Source organism: Elephas maximus, chromosome 3, assembly GCF_024166365.1.
Source record: "Elephas maximus indicus isolate mEleMax1 chromosome 3, mEleMax1 primary haplotype, whole genome shotgun sequence".
Lineage (NCBI taxonomy): Eukaryota > Metazoa > Chordata > Mammalia > Proboscidea > Elephantidae > Elephas > Elephas maximus.
The window spans coordinates 185,382,919-185,400,992 of NC_064821.1; the positions used below are offsets into that span (position 1 = coordinate 185,382,919).

Below are 18,074 nucleotides of genomic sequence, written 5' to 3' on the forward strand. Positions count from 1 at the left end.
TAGGCTAGACTTTTCCAGTGACACAGTCACCTTTGCTATTTTTGCTCATTTTTTTAGCCTGGTACTAGGAAGTGGGGTAGAATCTTCATGAATATAGCAGAGAGAGATCTTGTCAGGGTGGGTTTAACAGGTGTTGTGATGATTGGGAGCCTTGGTGGCATAGTGGTTAAGAGCTTGGCTGCTAACCAAAAGGTCGGCAGTTCGAATCCACCAGCTGCTCCTTGGAAACCCTATGGTGTAGTTCTACTCTGTCCTATAGGGTTGCTATGAGTTGGAATCAACTTGACAGCAATGGGTTCTTTTTGTTTTTTGGTGATGATTGGGTCACTGATTCCTGGTGCCTGAGTTGTCTGTGACAGGAGGGTCTCTTTTGTTTTTGGAGTGTGTTTCAATGATGTAGGGTTATAGTGAGAAGAGATCAGGATCACAATGAATGTAAATAGGGGTTTAAAAAAGTTTTTATTATAACAATATTTCAAACATATAAAATGAGGTAGAATAGCATGATAACCCCCCAGGTATGCATACCCATCATCTTGCTTGAACAATTATCAACACTTGATCAATCTTATTTTAACTCTACCTTCCCTGCTCTCCAGTTCACCCATCTAGACTATTTTAATGCAGGGACTCATTCTATCATTTCATCTGTAAATACTTCAGTTCGAGTAAAAGATACTCTTTTTTTTTTTTTAACATAACCTCAATGCCACTACCATACCTAAAATGTTAAAAAACAATGCCTAAGTATTATCAAACATTCAATCAGTGTTCAAATTTCCCCAATATCCTAAAAAAAAAATTTTTTTTTCCCACTGGTATATTCAAATTAGGATCAACAAGGCACACATGCTGGGAGGATTGTCTGACATGGCCCCTGCATCTCTCACCTGGGCAGCCTAATCAGAAGCCTTGGGCCTGGAACATTCTCTGATAATGGAGGCTGGGAACTGATCCTCTCTCCCTCTGTCCCAGACTCTTCTCTTTATTGGGAGCCTCCCTGTCTGTTCTGGGTATACAGTAAACTTTCTCTGTACCCTGTCCATGTGTATGTGTTATACGGCACCTGGCCAACTCCATTTCTGTGTCTATTCCCAGTGCAGAGGGAATGGGATACTTCAATGGCAGCACGAAAGGGAAGTGTGTAGAACACTAGCCTTGCATCAGCTGTGGAGACTGACCAGCTGGCCAAGAGGGACCAGTGCCCTTTATTGAAATTGATTTTGCTGTGTCTCTTCTCTACGTGAGTAAAGTACTGTTCCAACCAGTGCCTGTGTGTAAATCATGTTTTTTTTCTGGCGACCATGAACTTTGGCTTGACAGTTTGGCGCAGCAAGCAGGATCAACACCACACATTGCATTTAGTTGATGTGTTTCCTAAATCTTTCAAATCTGCAGGTGCTGTCTTCTCTGTCTTGCAAATTATTTGTTGAAGGAAACAGGTCCTTTGCTCTGTAGACTTCACCACATTCTGGATTTTTAATATTACATTTCTAAACTGTTTTAAAACTTGTTCTTCTGTCTCCCATATTTCCTGTACACTGATTGTTAGGTCTGGAGGCTTGATCAGGTTCAGTTTGATTTTCTGACAAGAAAACGTCATAGGGCAGGCTGTGTTCTTCCTACTATATCACATTAAAAAACACCCAAACCCGTGGCCATCGAGTTGATTCTGACTCATAGCAACCCTATAGGACAGAGTAGTACTGTCCCATAGGGTTTCCAAGGAGTGGCTGGTGATTTGAACTGGAACTGCCGACCTTTCGGTTAGCAGCCAAACACTTAACCACTTTGCCATCAGGGCCCTGACTAGTAGGCACATAATGTCTGGTAGTCTCTCTGTTTGTAATGTAGAGATTGATTACTGGCTAGGATTTGTCAGCCTGATGGATCCATTATAAAATTCCATGTCAGTCTCTTATTCAGTGGCTTTAGAATCCGTTGGTGATCATTACCTAGATCCATTTTTCATTAGAGATTAAAATTTCCTGCTAGTCTAATTCTATTATTCCTTCTGAAATAACTATCTGGAATTCTATAAAGAACTTTTTCTCATCAACTATTTGGTTATCATAAGGTGAGTTCCTCAGGAAAGCAAGATAAATACCTGATTCTTTCCGTTCATTTTCAAGTTTTCAGAGTAAGGATATGGTTCCTTAGCATCTTTTAAATATGATCAATAATAGTTTTGCTTTTTTGTATGTGTGTGTGTGTGTTATTATGAACTTATATATTTTGATCTATTTGATGTATTTCAATCCATTGCAGTTACTGTTCTTTCTTTTTTTTTTAAATAATTTTTATTGTGCTTTAAGTGAAAGTTTACAAATCAAGCCAGTCTCTCACACAAAAACCCATATACACCTTGCTACACACTCCCAATTACTCTTCCCCTAATGAGACAGCCTGCTTTCTCCCTCCACTCTCTCTTTTTGTGTCCATTTTGCCAGCTTCTAACCCCCTCCACCCTCTCATCTCCCCTCCAGGCAGGAGATGCCAACATAGTCTCAAGTGTCCACCTGATCCAAGAAGCTCCCTCCTCACCAGCATCCCTCTCCAAACCATTGTCCAGTCCAATCCATGTCTGAAGAGTTGCCTTCGGGAATGGTTCCTGTCCTGGGCCAACAGAAGGTCTGGGGGCCATGACCACCAGGGTCCTTCTAGTCTCAGTCAGACCATTTAAGTCTGGTCTTATGAGAACTTGGGGTCTGCATCCCACTGCTCTCCTGCCCCCTCAGGGGTTCTCTGTTGTGTTCCCTGTCAGGGCAGTCATAGGTTGTAGCCAGGCACCATCTAGTTCTTCTCGTCTCAGGATGATGTAGTCACTGGTTCATGTGGCCCTCTCTGTCTCTTGGGCTTGTAATCACCTTATGTCCTTGGTGTTCTTCATTTTCCTTTGATCCAGGTGGGTTGAGACCAAGGGATGCTTCTTAGATGGCTGCTTGCTAGCGTTTAAGACCCCAGACGACACTCTTCAAAGTGGGATGCAGAATGTTTTCTTAACAGATTTTATTATGCCAACTGACTTAGATGTCCCCTGAAACCATGGTCCCCAGACCCCTGCCCCTGCTACGCTGCCCTTCGAAGCATTCAGTTTATTCAGGAAACTTCTTTGCTTTTGGTTTAGTCCAATTGTGCTGACCTCCCCGTATTGTGTGCTGTCTTTCCCTTCACCTAAAATAGTTCTTATCTACTATCTAATTAGTGAATACCCCTCTCCCACCCTTCCTCCCTCCCCTTCTCGTAACCACAAAAGACTGTTTTCTTTTCAGTTTAAACTATTTCTCAAGTTCTTATAATAGTGGTCTTATACAATATTTGTCCTTTTTCAACTGACTAATTTCACTCAGCATAACGCCTTCCAGGTTCCTCCATGTTATGAAATGTTTCACAGATTCCTCACTGCTCTTTATCGATGCATTACTGTTCTTTTTGATACTCAAGTTGTTCCATCTTTGGCCAGTAGAAGTTTCTTCAAGTTGATTCCTGTGTTACTTATTTTTTTAATTAAATTATGTATTTTGAGATAATTATAGATTTACAAGCAGTTGCAAGAAATAATACAGAGATCTCATGTACCCTTCATTCAGTTTCCCTCTCTGGTACATATCCCATAACTATAGTCAATATCGCAACCAGGAAATTGACTTTGCTATAACCCACAAAACATTCAGATTTCACCAGTTTTATATACACTTATATGTGTGTATGTGTATTTAGTTCTGGACAATTTTATCATATTGTAGATATGTGTAACCACCACCATAGTCAAAGATATAGAACAGTTTCATCACCACTAGAATTGCTTTTGCCATCCTTTTATAGCCACACCCACCTCTCTTCCACTCCCATGTCTCTTAGCAACCACTAACTTTTCTCCAATTCTATAATTTTGTCACTTCAAGAATATTATGTAAAGGGAATCTTACCATATGCAACCATTGAGATTGGCTTTTTCCCACTCAGTATAATTCTTTTAAGATCTATCCAAGTTGTTGAGTATATTAATAGTTCATTCTTTTTATTACTAAATAGTATTCCATGGTATGGATATACCACAGTTTGTTTAACCATTCACCCACTGAAGGACATCTGAGTTACTTCCAATTTTTAGCTATTATGAATAAAGCTGCTATGAAGATCCATAAACATGTTTTTGTGTGAGCATAAGTTTTCATTTCTCTAGGATAAATGCCCCAGAATGCAATTGCTGGGTTTTATGATAAGTGTATGTTTAGTTTTATAAGAAACTGCCAATCTATTCTCTAAATGGCTGTACTGCTTTACCTTCTTATCAGCAATGTATGAATGATACATTTTCTCTGCGTTCTTACCAACATTTGACGTTAACAATTTTTTTTTTTAGCCATCCTGATAGGTGCGTAGTAATATCACATTATGGTTTTAATTTGCAGTTCTTAATGGCTAAAATGTTATACACCTTTTCATGTGCTTATTTCTCATCTGTATATCCTCTTTGGTGAAATGATTGTTCATGTTTTTTGCCCATTTTCTAATTGGATTGTTTGTTTTTTTCATTGTTGAGTTTGAGAGTTTTTAATACATTCTAGTGTCTTAGAAGTGTCTTAGTTAGTCTAGTGGTGCTCTAACAGAAATACCACAGTAGATGGCTTCAACAAACAGAAGTGTATTCTCTTACAGTCTAGTAGGCTAGAAACATAAATTCAGGGCATCGGCTCCGGAGGAAGGCTTTCTCTCTCTGTCAGCTCTGAAGGAAGGTCCTTGTCTTCAGTCTTTCCCTGGACTAGGAGCTTCTCAGAGCAGGGACCCTGCATCCAAAGGATGTGTGCTCCTGGCTCTACTTTCTTGGTTGTATGAGATCCCCATTGTCTTTCTGCTCACTTCTCTCTTTTTTATCTCAAAAGAGATTAATTTAAGACACAACCTAATCTTGTAGATTTGACTCCTGCCTCATTAACATAACTGCCTCTTATACTGCCTCATTAACATCATAGAGGATTTACAACACATAGGAAAATCACATCAGATGACAAAATGGTGGACAATCCCACAAAAATGGTGGACAATCCCACAATACTGAGAATCATGGCCTAGCCAAGTAGACATGTTTTTGGGAGACAGAATTCAGTCCAGGACATCTAGATACAAATCCTTTGCCAGATACATCACGTGTCCTTTAGACACGATCCCAGTAGCCTTCAGTAGTTTCCTTGCTTTCTGGCATGACAAGTGCTTCAGGTTCCTCTTGTTGAATAGAATTGTAACCTTTTAGACGTATGCAGAAAAGATGTAGAGTTGTATGATCCTTTCTCTTTCTGAAGAAGTTTGGTTACTGAAGAGTACAGGGCAGAGACCTAAGAAAGGAACTTCTGGTAAGACCTGGTAAATTCCAAGACTCTCTGTAACTCCTTAATCATCCTGAGCACCTCCTTTATATTCATTTATTCATTAAACTGTACTATGTGCTATTATCCAAGCTGGAGGCTGGGAATAAATGAAGGGTTTCAATTCAATGTGACGTGTATTTATGATAAGGATAAGTGTAGGAGACTTGTGGGCATTAAGAAGCGCCCCTAACCTGGAGGGGTCAGGGAAGGAGGCTTTCCAGAGGACATGATACCCTGGCCCAGATGGCAAGTAAGGCAGGGGAAGTGGATCCAGACTCAAGCTGAGGTGGCAGCATGTTTAAAGACCTCAAATGGAAAGAAAGTGTGGTACATTCTTGGGGTGGCCAGGCCATCTCAGGGGGCCTATATTGCTCTAATGTTTTGAACAAAAAACACCACTGCAAAAGACTGAAAACAGTACAGGAAGATACCCGAATATTGCTTGGTATTGTCTTGGGTAGAGAATAAATGAGTCAATAGAATTATGACTTGGCTGCTTTCTCTTAGGTTCTTGAGACTCCATCTTGTTCCTTTTATAAAGAATTAGAGACCTGACACAGAGAAGGGAGAAATCTCTGATTTGGGCAAGGTTCTAAAACACCATCCAGGGGAGGAGACAAGAGTGCCACCTTGGCCCACCTGGGTGTTCCCAGCCCTCCACATGGTCATGTTCCTGTATTCCAGATAGGAGGTGACACACCTAACCTTCCAACAACAGGATGTTCCCCCAGTAGTCTCACCAGCAGTGGAAATAGGTTACACTATCTACATTGGGGTTCAGGGTGTCTCCTGTGTAGGAGGGGACACATTACATTCTCCTAAGAGTGGTGGGTGAGATTTATGTTTATCAAAGGTAGCATGAGTCTTAAAAAAAGTTTAAAAACATTGATTGATATTCCCCCTCCTCAGGTCTCCTGGTGACCACCAAACTAGTTTCTTTTTTTTAAAAAATATGATAGGCTTTATTTACTATTGTTTATAGAACAATTCAATTGTATGTTTTGCAATGCAGTGGAAGAATCCTCTACTGATTCTTTGTTTTTGGTGGTAAATATGTACACAACAAAATCATTTGCCTTTTCAACATCCTTCATGTGTACAATTCAGTGACATTAGTTATGTTTATTACGTTGTTCAACCATCACCATTATCCATTTCAATTTTTCCCGTCACCCTTAACAGCTCAGTGTCCCCTAAGTTAAAAGTACCTCTTTCCCCTCCTTCCCACCTACCCCTGGTAACCACTAGTCAACTTTGGTCTCCATACACTTGCCTATCCTAGATATTTCATATAAAGTGGAATCATATAATATTTGTCTCTTTGTGATTGATTTATTTCACCCAGCATAATGTTTTCAAGCTGACCTAGCTTTTTGAAAAGAAAAGCCTTCAGGGTACATTTGGCCATAAAAGTGAAGTTTGGCATCATTACCATCATGTTGTAATCACTGTCGGGAACTAGTTACCACAACCTCCCTGGAGCCCTCCTCAGCCCTTTCCCATGCAAGACACAAAGGGCCAGCAGAAGTGGAGTAACAGGCCCCATATCCCCAAAGCCAGAGGATCGGAGGCCCAGGTTCACTGTTTATTTCTTAGTGCTTCCAAAGCTCATGTGAATGACACTGTGCAGTGAGCAACACACAACAGGGGTTGGTAAAAGCAGACACTTCTCAATATGCTAAAACAACCTCAGCTTGGCTTTGCTGGAACAAGCTATGAAGAGTTGGGGGCTAAGAGAGAGCAGAGTGAGGCCAGGTCCCCGCAGAGACCTGGAAGTAAAGGCTCAGAACGTGTGACAGGCAATGAGGGGTAGACTTCAGATCCAGATGTCAGAGCTGCAGTCTCCCCCAGGGTAGCGGAGCTCATGGGCCAAGGCTGGGCCATGAGGCTCCTTCCCAAAGTCCACCAGGAAGTTGGGGTTCAATTTCAGGCCTCCCTGTTCTGTGTTTACATCGATTTGCAGCATCACGGAGCCTTCCCTGGTGGACAAGGAGGAGGGGGTAAGAGAGAAGTCAGAGTGGCCGCCCTCTTCCCTCAAGATTCTGAGTGCAAGAGTGGGCTCCTGAGGAGGAAGCAGGGTCTGGGGCTCTGTCTATGTGGTGGGCTGGTGGGCCTTCCGAGGAGCCTTCAGAAAACCAAATGACACCTCTGAGAGAGTAGGACTGGGGAGGGGAGTCTAGATTGTCTTCTTCTCACCTGATGAGATCAGGGTAAAACTGCTTGTCCCAGGCACTGTACAGTGATGTGGTGACGTAGAGACGCTTCCCATCTAGGCTAAGCTGGATCATCTGAGGGCCTCCAGCCACATGCTTCCCCTTGGGAAAACCAGGGGCAAACCCCAGGGTAACACACAGATCCCTAGGAGGGATCACAGGCCCTAGGAAGGATCACAGGCACTACTCCTACCCAACAGCGTGCTCAGACCCTGCCCAACCCCCTCCCCCACATACCCCTCAAGCAAGGATACAAGGTTGGGTATGAGTAGGAGAAGGCCTCACCTTGACCACCAGGGGCTCTGGCTGAGATTCCAGCTCCTGGTCCTCCAGCACTTGCACGGGGCCTCCCTTAACAATACTGCCACCCAGAAACAGCTGGGTTGGAGATGCAGGGGATACAGGAGGACGGTGGTGGGAGGTGTTCACATTGCAGGAAAAGCAGCTTGCCTCATCCCCCTCGCTCCTTTCAGACAGGTTCCCCACGGCTAGCCATAGCCCCCAGCCTCCTGGGCCTGCTCCATCCCTTGGCACCCTCTTTTGCTTTTCCTGTACCTCCCTTATTATGCCCCAGACACTTTGTCCCCTCCACCCCATCCCCAGACTCTTGACCTCCTTCCTCCCCATCCTGCTAAGGCCCCACCTGTCCCGCAAGGCGAGGCTTCTTCGGGTCAGAGATGTCATACTGCCGCAGATCCCCGTGTAGCCAGTTGCTGAAGTACAGGAAGCGGTCATCCAGGGAGAGCAGGATGTCGGTGATCAGGCCTGGGGGTGGAGGTGTTCAGAGGCCTTAAGGACTCTTGTTCCCCAGGCCAAGGATTGACCTTTTAATTCCCACTCTTCCCTGGGTACTCACCTGGCATTTCGGGCAGCATCCAGCCCTTCACTTTCTTGGGGGCCACTTGGATCACCTTCTCTATGGACCAAGTACCTCCCTACATTGAGAGGTTAAGGGTGGTGTTAGGAGGCAGAGAGGTGAGCTTGCCAAGTTGGGGGGTGGGGGGTTAGATCTGGATCTCCCCAAAATCTGGGAAGGGAGACAGCAGATACGGGGTCTTCTTGCCACTAGGGTATAACTCCTAGGCAAGCCCCTTAACACAAGGGTTGTATCTTCTTCACTACTGTATGCCCAGTACCTTGCACAGGGTCCAATGTATAGTAGAAGCTCACTAAATATTTTTTGAACGATTATATAGTTAGGGGTCAGGTGGAAATTGGCCTGGGACTGGGAGAAGAGGGGCAGGACCTGTGGCCTCATTTTTTGTCCTGGAGAAGCCTGGGCTGGTGGAGCCGGGAAAAGGTGGCCTGGGCCCCTCCTAGGGAAAGGGGAGGCAGCACCCTGTTTCTTTACAAAAGTTTGGCCAGAGGTGCAGAGAGGACTGCAAGAAGGGGAAGGCCAGAGGGCACATATCACCTCATTCTTGTAGAAGCGCTGGATGTTGGTGCTGAGAGCACAGCCCACAAAGCCCTGGGTAGCGTCCGGGTTGTGCAGGAAGCGGATCTCCAGGGGGATGAGCCCATCCTGCAGTGGCAGGGTCTGCACAATCTCATGGCGCTGCCAGTCCCACACGTGTAAGTGGCTCCCATACAGCCCTGGGGTGGGGTGTGGGCGGAAGAGGAGCTCAGGATCTGGGAGGGGGATGGCATTGGCAAAGGCAGGGGCACAGACCAGAGCAGAAGGTTGAAGATAGGTTGGGGGGATCAGAAAGATGTTTGAGCAGGCCAGAGCATTCCGCACACCCAATACCCTCACCCCAGGAGTTTGGGGTCCACATGAGAGAAGTCAGAGGGCTGGAGGTGGGGCTTAGGAGAAGCAAGCAGGGGCGTGGGCCCAAGGCTCCTGCTTGGCCCCCAGGCGGATTCTCACCAGCCTCCACATCAGCAGGGTTGAAGCCGTCCAACAGGACATTGGGAGCCGCCCATTCGGTGCTGATCATGACATTGTGTCGAGGCTGGTACCAGAAGTCATAGCCCATCGGTGCAGCACCCCCAGGCTTCTCCCACGTCCCCTTCACCTCAAATGTCTCTCCATCCAGCAGCACGAAACCCCCTAAGCAGGGCAGAGAGTAAGATGGCAGGGGGAAGAATAGAGGCACTACTCCCACCCACCCCCACCCGTAAGCATAGCCATGAGGACACCTTAAATTCAGGTGTCCAAAAGGTCCCACCCAGAGGTGGCTGGATGGGAAGTGGGGGTTCTTACTCTGATGTTCCTGCCTCCCATCACCTTCATCCTTCCCTGAGACCCAACACTCTGCCGTTCTCTTACCTAGTCTCCCACTTTCAGCATGGCATTGCTCTCAGTCTAAGCTCCATTTTGCTCACCACATTTTTTTTTTTTAATAGAACAGACATATTTAATTGTAATTCAACATCAGTGCCCAATATGTTGTCCCTTACGGGGTATGTTGTGGCATTTTGACACCTGCAAATACAACTGAACGCTGATTCTTAAGCGTTATTAAATCTAGGAATGTCAACCTCCTCCCATCACCTGGACAAAGGGTGCAGTCGAATGGGACTATGCAGGAATCTTAGCTGGATGACTTTAACTGATGTCCCACCCCAAGCTCTTGGATGGAGGAGTCTGATGAAATAGATAAGGCTCCGAGAGAGGTGTGTGGTGACTGGGACATAGGCTCTGGAGCCAGATTGCTGGATTTGAGTTCTAGCTCTGTGATTTATTAGCTGTGTGACTTTGGGTAAGTTTCTTAACCAATCTGCACCCCAACCTTCTTATCTCTAAATCAGCATCTACCTCGAAGGTTGTGTCAGCACATAGTAGACATTTTGTAAGTGTCAGCTCTGATCATACCATAAATGAGATAGCAAAAGTGAAGATTAAGAACCCCAGGGAATGTGAGATGTGCTCATAAATTTGAAAAGGCTAATATTAAATGTATGTGCTTTCTGGGGCCATATCTGTGCCCACGTTCCCCATGGCAGACTGCTCTGACTATAACTTTTAACTGAATTCATCAGTCAAGTTCACCTACATAAACATACTTGAAACAGGGGGTTTGGGGACCATGGTTTTGGGGGACATCTAAGTCAATTGGCATAATAAAATCTATTAAGAAAACATTCTGCATCCCACTTTGGAGAGTGGCGTCTGGGTCTTAAACACTAGCAAGCGGCCATCTAAGATACATCAATTGGTGTCAACCCACCTGGAGCAAGGAAGAATGAAGAACATCAAAGACACAAGGTAATTATGAGCCCAAGAGACAGAAAGGGCCACATAAACCAGAGGCTCCATCATCCTGAGACCAGAAGAACTAGATGGTGCCTGGCCACGACCGATGACTGCCCTGACAGGGAACACAACAGAGAACCCCTGAGGGAGCAGGAGAGCAGTGGGATGCAGACCCCAAATTCTCATAAAAAGACCAGACTTAATGGTCAGACTGAGACTAGAAGGACCCCAGAGGTCATGGTCCCCAGACCTTCTGTTAGCCCAAGACAGGAACCAGCCCCCAAACCAACTCTTTAGACAGGGATTGGACTGGACTATGGGATGGAAAATGATACTGGTAAAGAACGAGTTTCTTGGATCAAGTAGACACATGAGACTATGTTGGCATCTCCGGTCTGGAGGGGAGATGAGAGGGCAGAGGGGGCCAGAAGCTGGCCAAATGGACACGAGGAGAGACAGTGGAGAGAAGGAGTGTGCTGTCTCATTAGGGGGAGAGCAATTAGGAGTGTATCGCATATGGAGCATATAAATTTTTATATGAGAGACTGACTTGATTTGTAAACTTTCACTTAAAGCACAATAAAAATTAATTAAAAAAAAACAAATACTTGAAACAACTGAAGTTACTTGATTACATTTTAAATATTGTTTGGGACCCAGGCCATTGGCTGTCCCTGAGAGGTCATTTTATCCCTTTCCCCACTTTGAGTCTGGTCCCCCCACAGACAGTATTCATGAGCACAGATGTGCCCACAGTGGCCACGTGTACCTTTGGCATTGCCATTTGGGTCTCCCAGGGAGCTGATCATCACCTCCCCGCTGGCCAGACAGTGGCTAGTATGGAGGTAGCCCAGACCACACTTGGCATGGATGTCCTTGGGCTCGATGATCTGGAGAGGGGCAAGGAACGGCGTCAGAATCTTACAGGGCCAGAAGTCCCCACTCCCTACCCCTCTACTCCCCTACTTCTTTCTGCTGACTTCATCCTCTTTTCCTTCAAAACATGGACACAACTCTCCCTACAGGAATGTGGCAGAGAGTGACTCTGGTAACTTCTGCAGAGCAACAGGGGAAATCAGAGAAATTGTTAATAAATCATTGACTTCTCTCCTTTGTCCTGAAGGCACCCTCAGCTCTGTGGGACCATAAGCTCCTCCCAGGCTGGGACAATGCCAGCTGCCACTGTCAGCTTTGTATTACCAGTGTCCAGCACAGTGGGTGCCTGGCAGACAGTGGGTAATCAATAAGTGTTGAGAGGAAGAAGGATTGGAGGCTCCAGCCTAAGGGAAGCCATGAGCTCATAACTGGGTGGGAAAAAATGGCTCCTTCTCCCTCTCTAGGAGCTCTGGTAGTGCAGTGGCTAAGCACATGGCTGCTAACTGAGAGGTCTGCAGTTGGAACCTACCAGCCTCCGAGGGAAAAAGATGTGGCAGTAAGTTTCCGTAACAACTACAGCCTTGGAAACCCTATGGGTCAGTTCTGCTCTCTCCTATAGGGTTGCTGTAAGTTGTAATCCACTTGGCCTCAATGAGTTCTCCAGAAGCAAAGCGTTCTCCCACTCGGGATAAAAACAAGAAAGTTCCTCTCTGCGCTCCCGTGCCCCATGGTTGGTGACAACTCTGCAATCCTAGGTAACCCTCCTTTGAAGTCTAACCTCCCTCCCCTGCTGCTGAGCCCAGATCCTGGGTGAGAACTGGTGGCAGTTGGCTTAGGGGTGGTTTCCTGCCCAGAATAGGCTGCTCCGGGTGGCAGGTACATTAGTTTCTGGGCAGGCAAGGGCAGAGAACATGCCTTGTGCAGCTTCGGGGCCCGGGGCTCGGAGGCCACGTCCACCACGTAGATGCGGGAGGAGATGAGGCTGGGCAGCACCAGCTTGGTGCGCGTCTTGGTGCTGTCGCCGAAGCAGCTGCTGCAGGTGTTCCACCCCGAGTGATGCAGCTCGTCCTTCAGGTTGGGCATGGGCAGCCGATGGATGACCTGGGATGAGTGGACATGGGGTGGTGCTCATCCAGACAGTGCCTCGGTGCGCGTTCGGACTAGGCGTGCCCCCCTCCCCCCGGATGCTCAGCGGCTTGGCAGCGGAGCACAGGTTGGGTTTCAGCCCTGCAGTCGTCCTGCAGGGGCCGCCTTGTGCAGTGAACAGCCTGCACAACCTTACCTACCAGAGAGGGTGAAGAAAGACCAGGCTGGAAAAACTGCAGCTCCTGGCCGGAGCTGGGGAAAGGGTCGCCCTGCCTCACCTGGCTATAGTGGGGAGACTTGGGATCAACATCCACGGTGGCCAGATAGTCCGGGGCTTCAATGCCCGTATTTCGGTAAATACAGGGCAGGTAGACAAGCTCCTCTCGGGGTCCTGGAGGGTAGAGAGCAGGGAGCAGTGATGGCAGGGTGGGGAGGAACGGCGGGGGCAGCGCTGGGTACCCGCGCGTGGAGGCCGGGGTCTGTGGCTCCCCACCCCAACAGCCATGGAATTAGCAGAGGGGCGCCGGCTGGCAGGATTCTTTCTCAGAGGCGCTAGCTGGCTCTCAGACGCCGCGCACTTACCCTTCATGGCCTCTAGAGGGGTAGGGTAGCCAGGTCCACACTTCCTACATTTCGTGTCTGCGGAAAAAATGGGGCATGCGGGCTGGGGGACCGGCTGGAGGGTATAGGCCTCCTTTTCACATTCCGCAGCATATGGCCGGTTGGGGAGGACATGGGGTTGTCCCTGGCCAGCTGTGCTCTGGGCCCACCCTTCCTGTCGCCTCAAAGCCCTGGTGAGTGTGTGGGGTGTCGAGAAAAGCTGGAGAGGTATGGCCTGAGGGGGACAGACACTCAGGTAGAATTCTATCCGTGCCTGTACTCCAGAGGCTAAGGTTATGGCACCAACTTGGGTCCCAGCCCCAGCCCACAACTGACCGGCTTGGGCAAGTTACTTAATCTCCTGGTCCCAATCCCCACATCATCTGTAACAAGGGAGTGATAAGAATACCACAGTGGGAACGTATGAGAAATAATCTAGAGGGTACATGTCAAGTGTGCAGCTTTGTGGGGGCCTGATAGGAGCCAGATAATCCCTCAGGGCTTGGGCTGTGCCTGCCTCCTCCCACTTCACGGGGGTGTATCTGTTCCAGGTCTCTTTCCAAGGGACAGGAGTTTTCCTGAGTTTCTCCCCTCTGAGTCCTGACCTCTGGCTGCTGGCCTGGGCCTGGGTTACATAATTGAGGATCTGGTCATCCAGACAGAGTGTTGGAGTCTGGGAGTCATGGCAGCAGAGACTGACACCAGCTGGATTTCCTTAGGCCAGTTTCCGCCCCTGACTGGGCCCCTGCTTCCCTTATCTGTAAAGTAAAGGGTTAAGCCTTACTCTGAATAGCTCAGAGGCCCCTACCAGAGCTGTGGGGAGGAGTCCTCTCAGTCTCCTGGAGTCTGGCAAGAAAAGCTGCTTTGATCTAAGTAGACCAAAGCCAGGGAGACCAAAGTCAGCCTCAGAGAAGGAGTGTTCTCTCCTCACAGCTGCCAGGACCTCAGTGTCAGGGTTTGGGGCCCTGACTGTAAGAAGGGTGGAAGAATAATACAGGGGAGCTACTGGCTGAAAGCAGTCCTGGAGTGCAGTACCCAGGACTGGGCACTGCTCCCCGCCCTGCCTGTGGCCAGTTTGGTCACTGTTGTGACAGCTAGGAGCCTGCAAGTAGGGAGCTTAGAGTATCCACATTTGGAGCCCCTGCTGGTGCCTGGGCTCAGGCCCTTGGCCAGGAGCCAGCACCTCTCGCTCCCTGCAGCCAAATGACTTAGCAAGCTGAGAGGCTGCAGCAGTGTTTCAGAGTCCCACAGGCCTAGGTTTAAACTCCAGGTCTGACACCCAATCTCTCCATTTCCTCTCCCTCATTTGCTAAAAGGGAGTAATAATACTGTCCTGACGACCAACTAATGACAACAACCTACTTCTCCGGGAGGCCTGGGTGTTGTGTAGGCTTAAAAAAAAATTTTTTTTTTTTTTAGGCTTAAGGGCTCAATTATTAGCCAGGAAGTTTGGGAGGTTAGAACTCACCCAGAGGCACCTTGGAAGGCAGGCCTGGCAATCTGCTTTCAAAAGGTCACAGCCTTAAAAACCCTCTGGGGCAGTTCTTTCTGCACACACAGGGTCTCCATGAGTCGGAATTGACTCGACTGCAACTAACAACAACAACCTACTTCTCCAGGTGGATGTGAAAGTCAAATAAGAATGTGTCTTCAAAAATACGTTCATAAAGGAAAAGTGTTGTAAAAATATGGGTAGGGGCTGTGTCCAAAAGCGAAGGAAGGATGCCAGGCAGTGTTTAGTGCCCAGGGAGAGGGCTGGGAGTGGGGTGAGGCAGAGGGAGAGAAGTCTGGTCTGAAAGCAATGAAGGAGGCTTGTTCTGCTGCTCGACCAAACTGTGTCAGGACTTAGCAGGGGTGGTGACAGGGAGGGAGTTTCTGGATACACAAGGAGAAGAAGATTAAAAACTCTAAGACATCAAAACAAAAGCAAAGCAAAAGCAAAGCCAAAGAAAGACTGAGAGAGAAGTGAAGTGTGAAGGAGGTGTTGTCTGCTCACATCATCTTCCCATCTCTGTTCCTCCCTCTTTGTCCTAGTGTCAGGCCCCTCTGTCTTCAACACCTCAGAAAAGGTCTCTGAGCACCCTTTGTTTTGAGGTGAACCCGGGGAAAGCTCAATTGGGCTTTCCCCCTGCCAGGCTGGTTGCTGGGCATTCTGCCAACCCAAAGAAGGGCAGGCTCCAATGGAGCAAAGACCTCAACACTCCCAGCCAAACCTAAACTCCTCCTCAGCCTGACATCTGGGAGCCCACTCAGGAGAGAATAGGATGACTGGGGTTGTGAGGGTGGGGGACCGAAACAGGCCCCCAGTGTGAGGGTGTGGGATCCCTGATTTCTCTCCCAGACTGACCTGGAAGAAGTTAGCCCAGAGCTGAAATCAGGATTGTCTGTGTCCTGGGGGGAGAGCCAGGGACAGAGAGGTTTTCCCTAAGTGTCTCCCTCCTAATTTTCTCATCTGCAGAAAGGCAACCCGAGCCCCGAGGCCCTAGCTGATTGGAGCGCGGTGGGACTTCCGGGTGGGACTTCCGGGTGGTCCTTCCCAGCAGCCCTCTGAACTCGCCTTCCCCGGTACCTCTAGAAACTTGGGCTGAGCTGGGAAATGCAGGAGTGGGGGGTGGTGGGAACAGGGAACAGAGTCCAGCATTCCCTCCCTTCATTCCCACCTGAAGTATTCCGGTCATTTCCTGGAGGGAGGTCCCTCCAAACCAGGGACGGGTCAGGGGCTAGTGGGCAAGTCAGTGGGTGACTGGCAGAAGCCCCTCTCCTTACCCATGCTGCTCCTATGTTTTGGTGCTGGCGGGTCTGCCTGCCGGATGCGGGCAGAGGCGGAGAGCTGTGCCTGTGTCAGTGGCGTGCTGTGCCGGGGAAGGGGCAAAGGGAGGGAATTTATATAATCAATTGAGGGCGTGGCAGGGGGAAGGCCTTGGCTGCTGTCCAGGGTGAAGGACGTAGAGCAGCTGGGCAGGACGCTCTCGAATGGCCTGGGTGGCTGGTGTTTGCATTACTGGAATGTGTGTTTGTGTGTGTGTGTGTCTGTGTGTGTGTGCACGCTTATATGTGAGGATGTGTGTCTGTGCAGGGACTTGTGCATATGCAGATGGGCTCCGTGTCTGTGTGTGTGTGTCTTATTGGATACCTGAGTATATGCGCGCGTGTGTGTCTGTGTATGCTCTTGTATACATGTGCGTTGCCTGTGTGTTGGCCTGTGCCTAGGTGCCTACATGAGTGTGTCAGTGTGTTTGTGTGTGGGTATGTGCCTGTATGAGTGTGCCTGTGAGTATCTGTGCTTGTGTACATATGTGTGAGCCTGTGTGTCTGTGTGTATATGTATGCGCGTCTGGGCATGTGCACATGTGCCTGTGTGTGGTGTGTGGCTGTAAGCGTGTGTGTATGTGTGTGTGCAGGCACATGTCCCCAGGCGTCGGAGTGTTCACCTATGTATTTAGACCTGCCTTTGTCAGCATTTAGAGGCATCCAGGGCTGTGAGCAGGGCTGCTCCGACCTCTGCAACTAGGGTCAGCTGTCCGCTAAAATTGTTATCCATCCTCCAAAAGGCACAGCCCTGCTTAACCACATAGTCTCCATGCACACCTTCCTGGCACAGCTTCCCCGACAGGAGGCACAGTTGGGTGATACGTCCAGATTACGCTTATCCCAAATCCATTCCCCTTGAGCTCTGAAGTGGAAGGAAAGTCCCACACTGCTCATTATTACCCTCTATTTTTTGGGATTACTCTCATCTTCAGGACTTGAAACTGAGGTGCCTCCCCCTCATCTCCCACCCTGATGCCTCCATGGTTCTGGACAGCAGGGTAGCAGGGGCCCAGGGCAGCCCATCATGGTGCCACTGTCCTTAGAAGACCTGTGACAAACCATAAAGCCCTCAGGATCTCTATCTATCCCTGGACCACTCCAGGAGGGAGAATTTGATAACTCCCCAGGCTGCTGAGCCTGTTAATATAGTAACTCTTCCTGACCCAGGGACACCTTATGGCCCTCGGGCAAATGACAACTGCCTCCTGAAGACCCCAAAGCATGGTTGAGGCTTGATCTGTTAATCCCGTCTGGGGTTGCCCTCATCCTGAGAAGCCAGGGCTTGAAGGGATGTACAGAAGAGAGGTCAAGGGAACCCATCCAGCTTGCTCTCCATCTTGCAGCCAAGGGCATTCTCTTCCTTCCAAATTGGCTGCTTGGCCAGGGTAAGCCCTCCTCCACTCTTCTAGGAACTTAATGACTCTGTGTCTATGGAGCCAGTTTAGTCCCCTCAGATGAAAGTTCTGGGGTGGAGTTTTCTTGGACAGCTGAACAGGACTAAGTTTCGGGCTGGAGATTGCCGAGGAGAAAGAGCCATTGGGTTTCCAAACCAGAGTAAGGGGAAAGAAGTGAAACTAGGCCTTGGCGCAATGGGTTTCTGTCCTCTTGGTTTCCATGGGTGAAGGATCATGTGTCCATCCAGGAAGACCCACTGTGGCTGCCCAGGGTAGTAGTCCTTCCTTGTCCCTGACTTCACTCAACCTCTCTTCGTTCTTTCTTATGTCTCCATCCTCATCATCGTAGCACTAGTCAGGCAGGCATCAAGCAAGTCTCTTGTGTGCAGCTGTTCCATGGGGGGAGGCCCCGGGAGCTGCTTCTTCATCTCCTTGGTGGCCACCTCGACTCACCTACCTTAATTTCATCCTGTCCCTTGGTCCTCCCCGTCCTCCTGAGGTCTCCATCTTCTACCTCTTCTCTAAACCA

At 48.4% G+C, this 18,074-nt stretch overlaps 1 protein-coding gene across 3 annotated transcripts; it reads right to left on the reverse strand.

The window, feature by feature from the left end:
* Window positions 1-6,383: 6,383 nt before the first annotated feature.
* On the reverse strand, window positions 6,384-16,202 carry SELENBP1 (selenium binding protein 1). 3 transcript variants are annotated; one of them, XM_049880465.1, is made up of 13 exons: window positions 16,107-16,197; window positions 13,946-14,098; window positions 13,323-13,379; window positions 13,019-13,131; window positions 12,570-12,755; window positions 11,548-11,668; window positions 9,450-9,632; window positions 8,997-9,175; window positions 8,439-8,517; window positions 8,226-8,347; window positions 7,868-7,960; window positions 7,566-7,684; window positions 6,385-7,348 (listed from the first exon to the last, which is right to left on the reverse strand). In XM_049880465.1, the coding sequence occupies exons 3-13, from the start codon at window positions 13,327-13,329 to the stop codon at window positions 7,186-7,188; spliced, it is 1,365 nt and encodes a 454-aa protein (XP_049736422.1). In that variant the 5' UTR covers window positions 13,330-13,379; window positions 13,946-14,098; window positions 16,107-16,197; the 3' UTR covers window positions 6,385-7,185. The 3 variants fall into 3 exon arrangements, with proteins under 3 accessions (XP_049736423.1, XP_049736422.1, XP_049736421.1); XM_049880466.1 differs by lacking the exons at window positions 13,946-14,098; window positions 16,107-16,197 and adding an exon at window positions 16,001-16,087 and having other exon boundaries at window positions 6,384-7,348; XM_049880464.1 differs by lacking the exon at window positions 13,946-14,098 and having other exon boundaries at window positions 16,107-16,202.
* Between the last annotated feature and the right edge of the window lie 1,872 nt (window positions 16,203-18,074).

Coding starts and splice junctions, on each gene's coding strand:
- SELENBP1 (XM_049880464.1), bottom strand. Junction 13,132..13,322: donor CCCTCTAGAGGCCATGAAGG/GTAAGTGCGCGG, acceptor TCTACCCTCCAG/GACCCCGAGAGGAGCTTGTC. Junction 7,349..7,565: donor TTTTACCCTGATCTCATCAG/GTGAGAAGAAGA, acceptor CTTGTCCACCAG/GGAAGGCTCCGTGATGCTGC.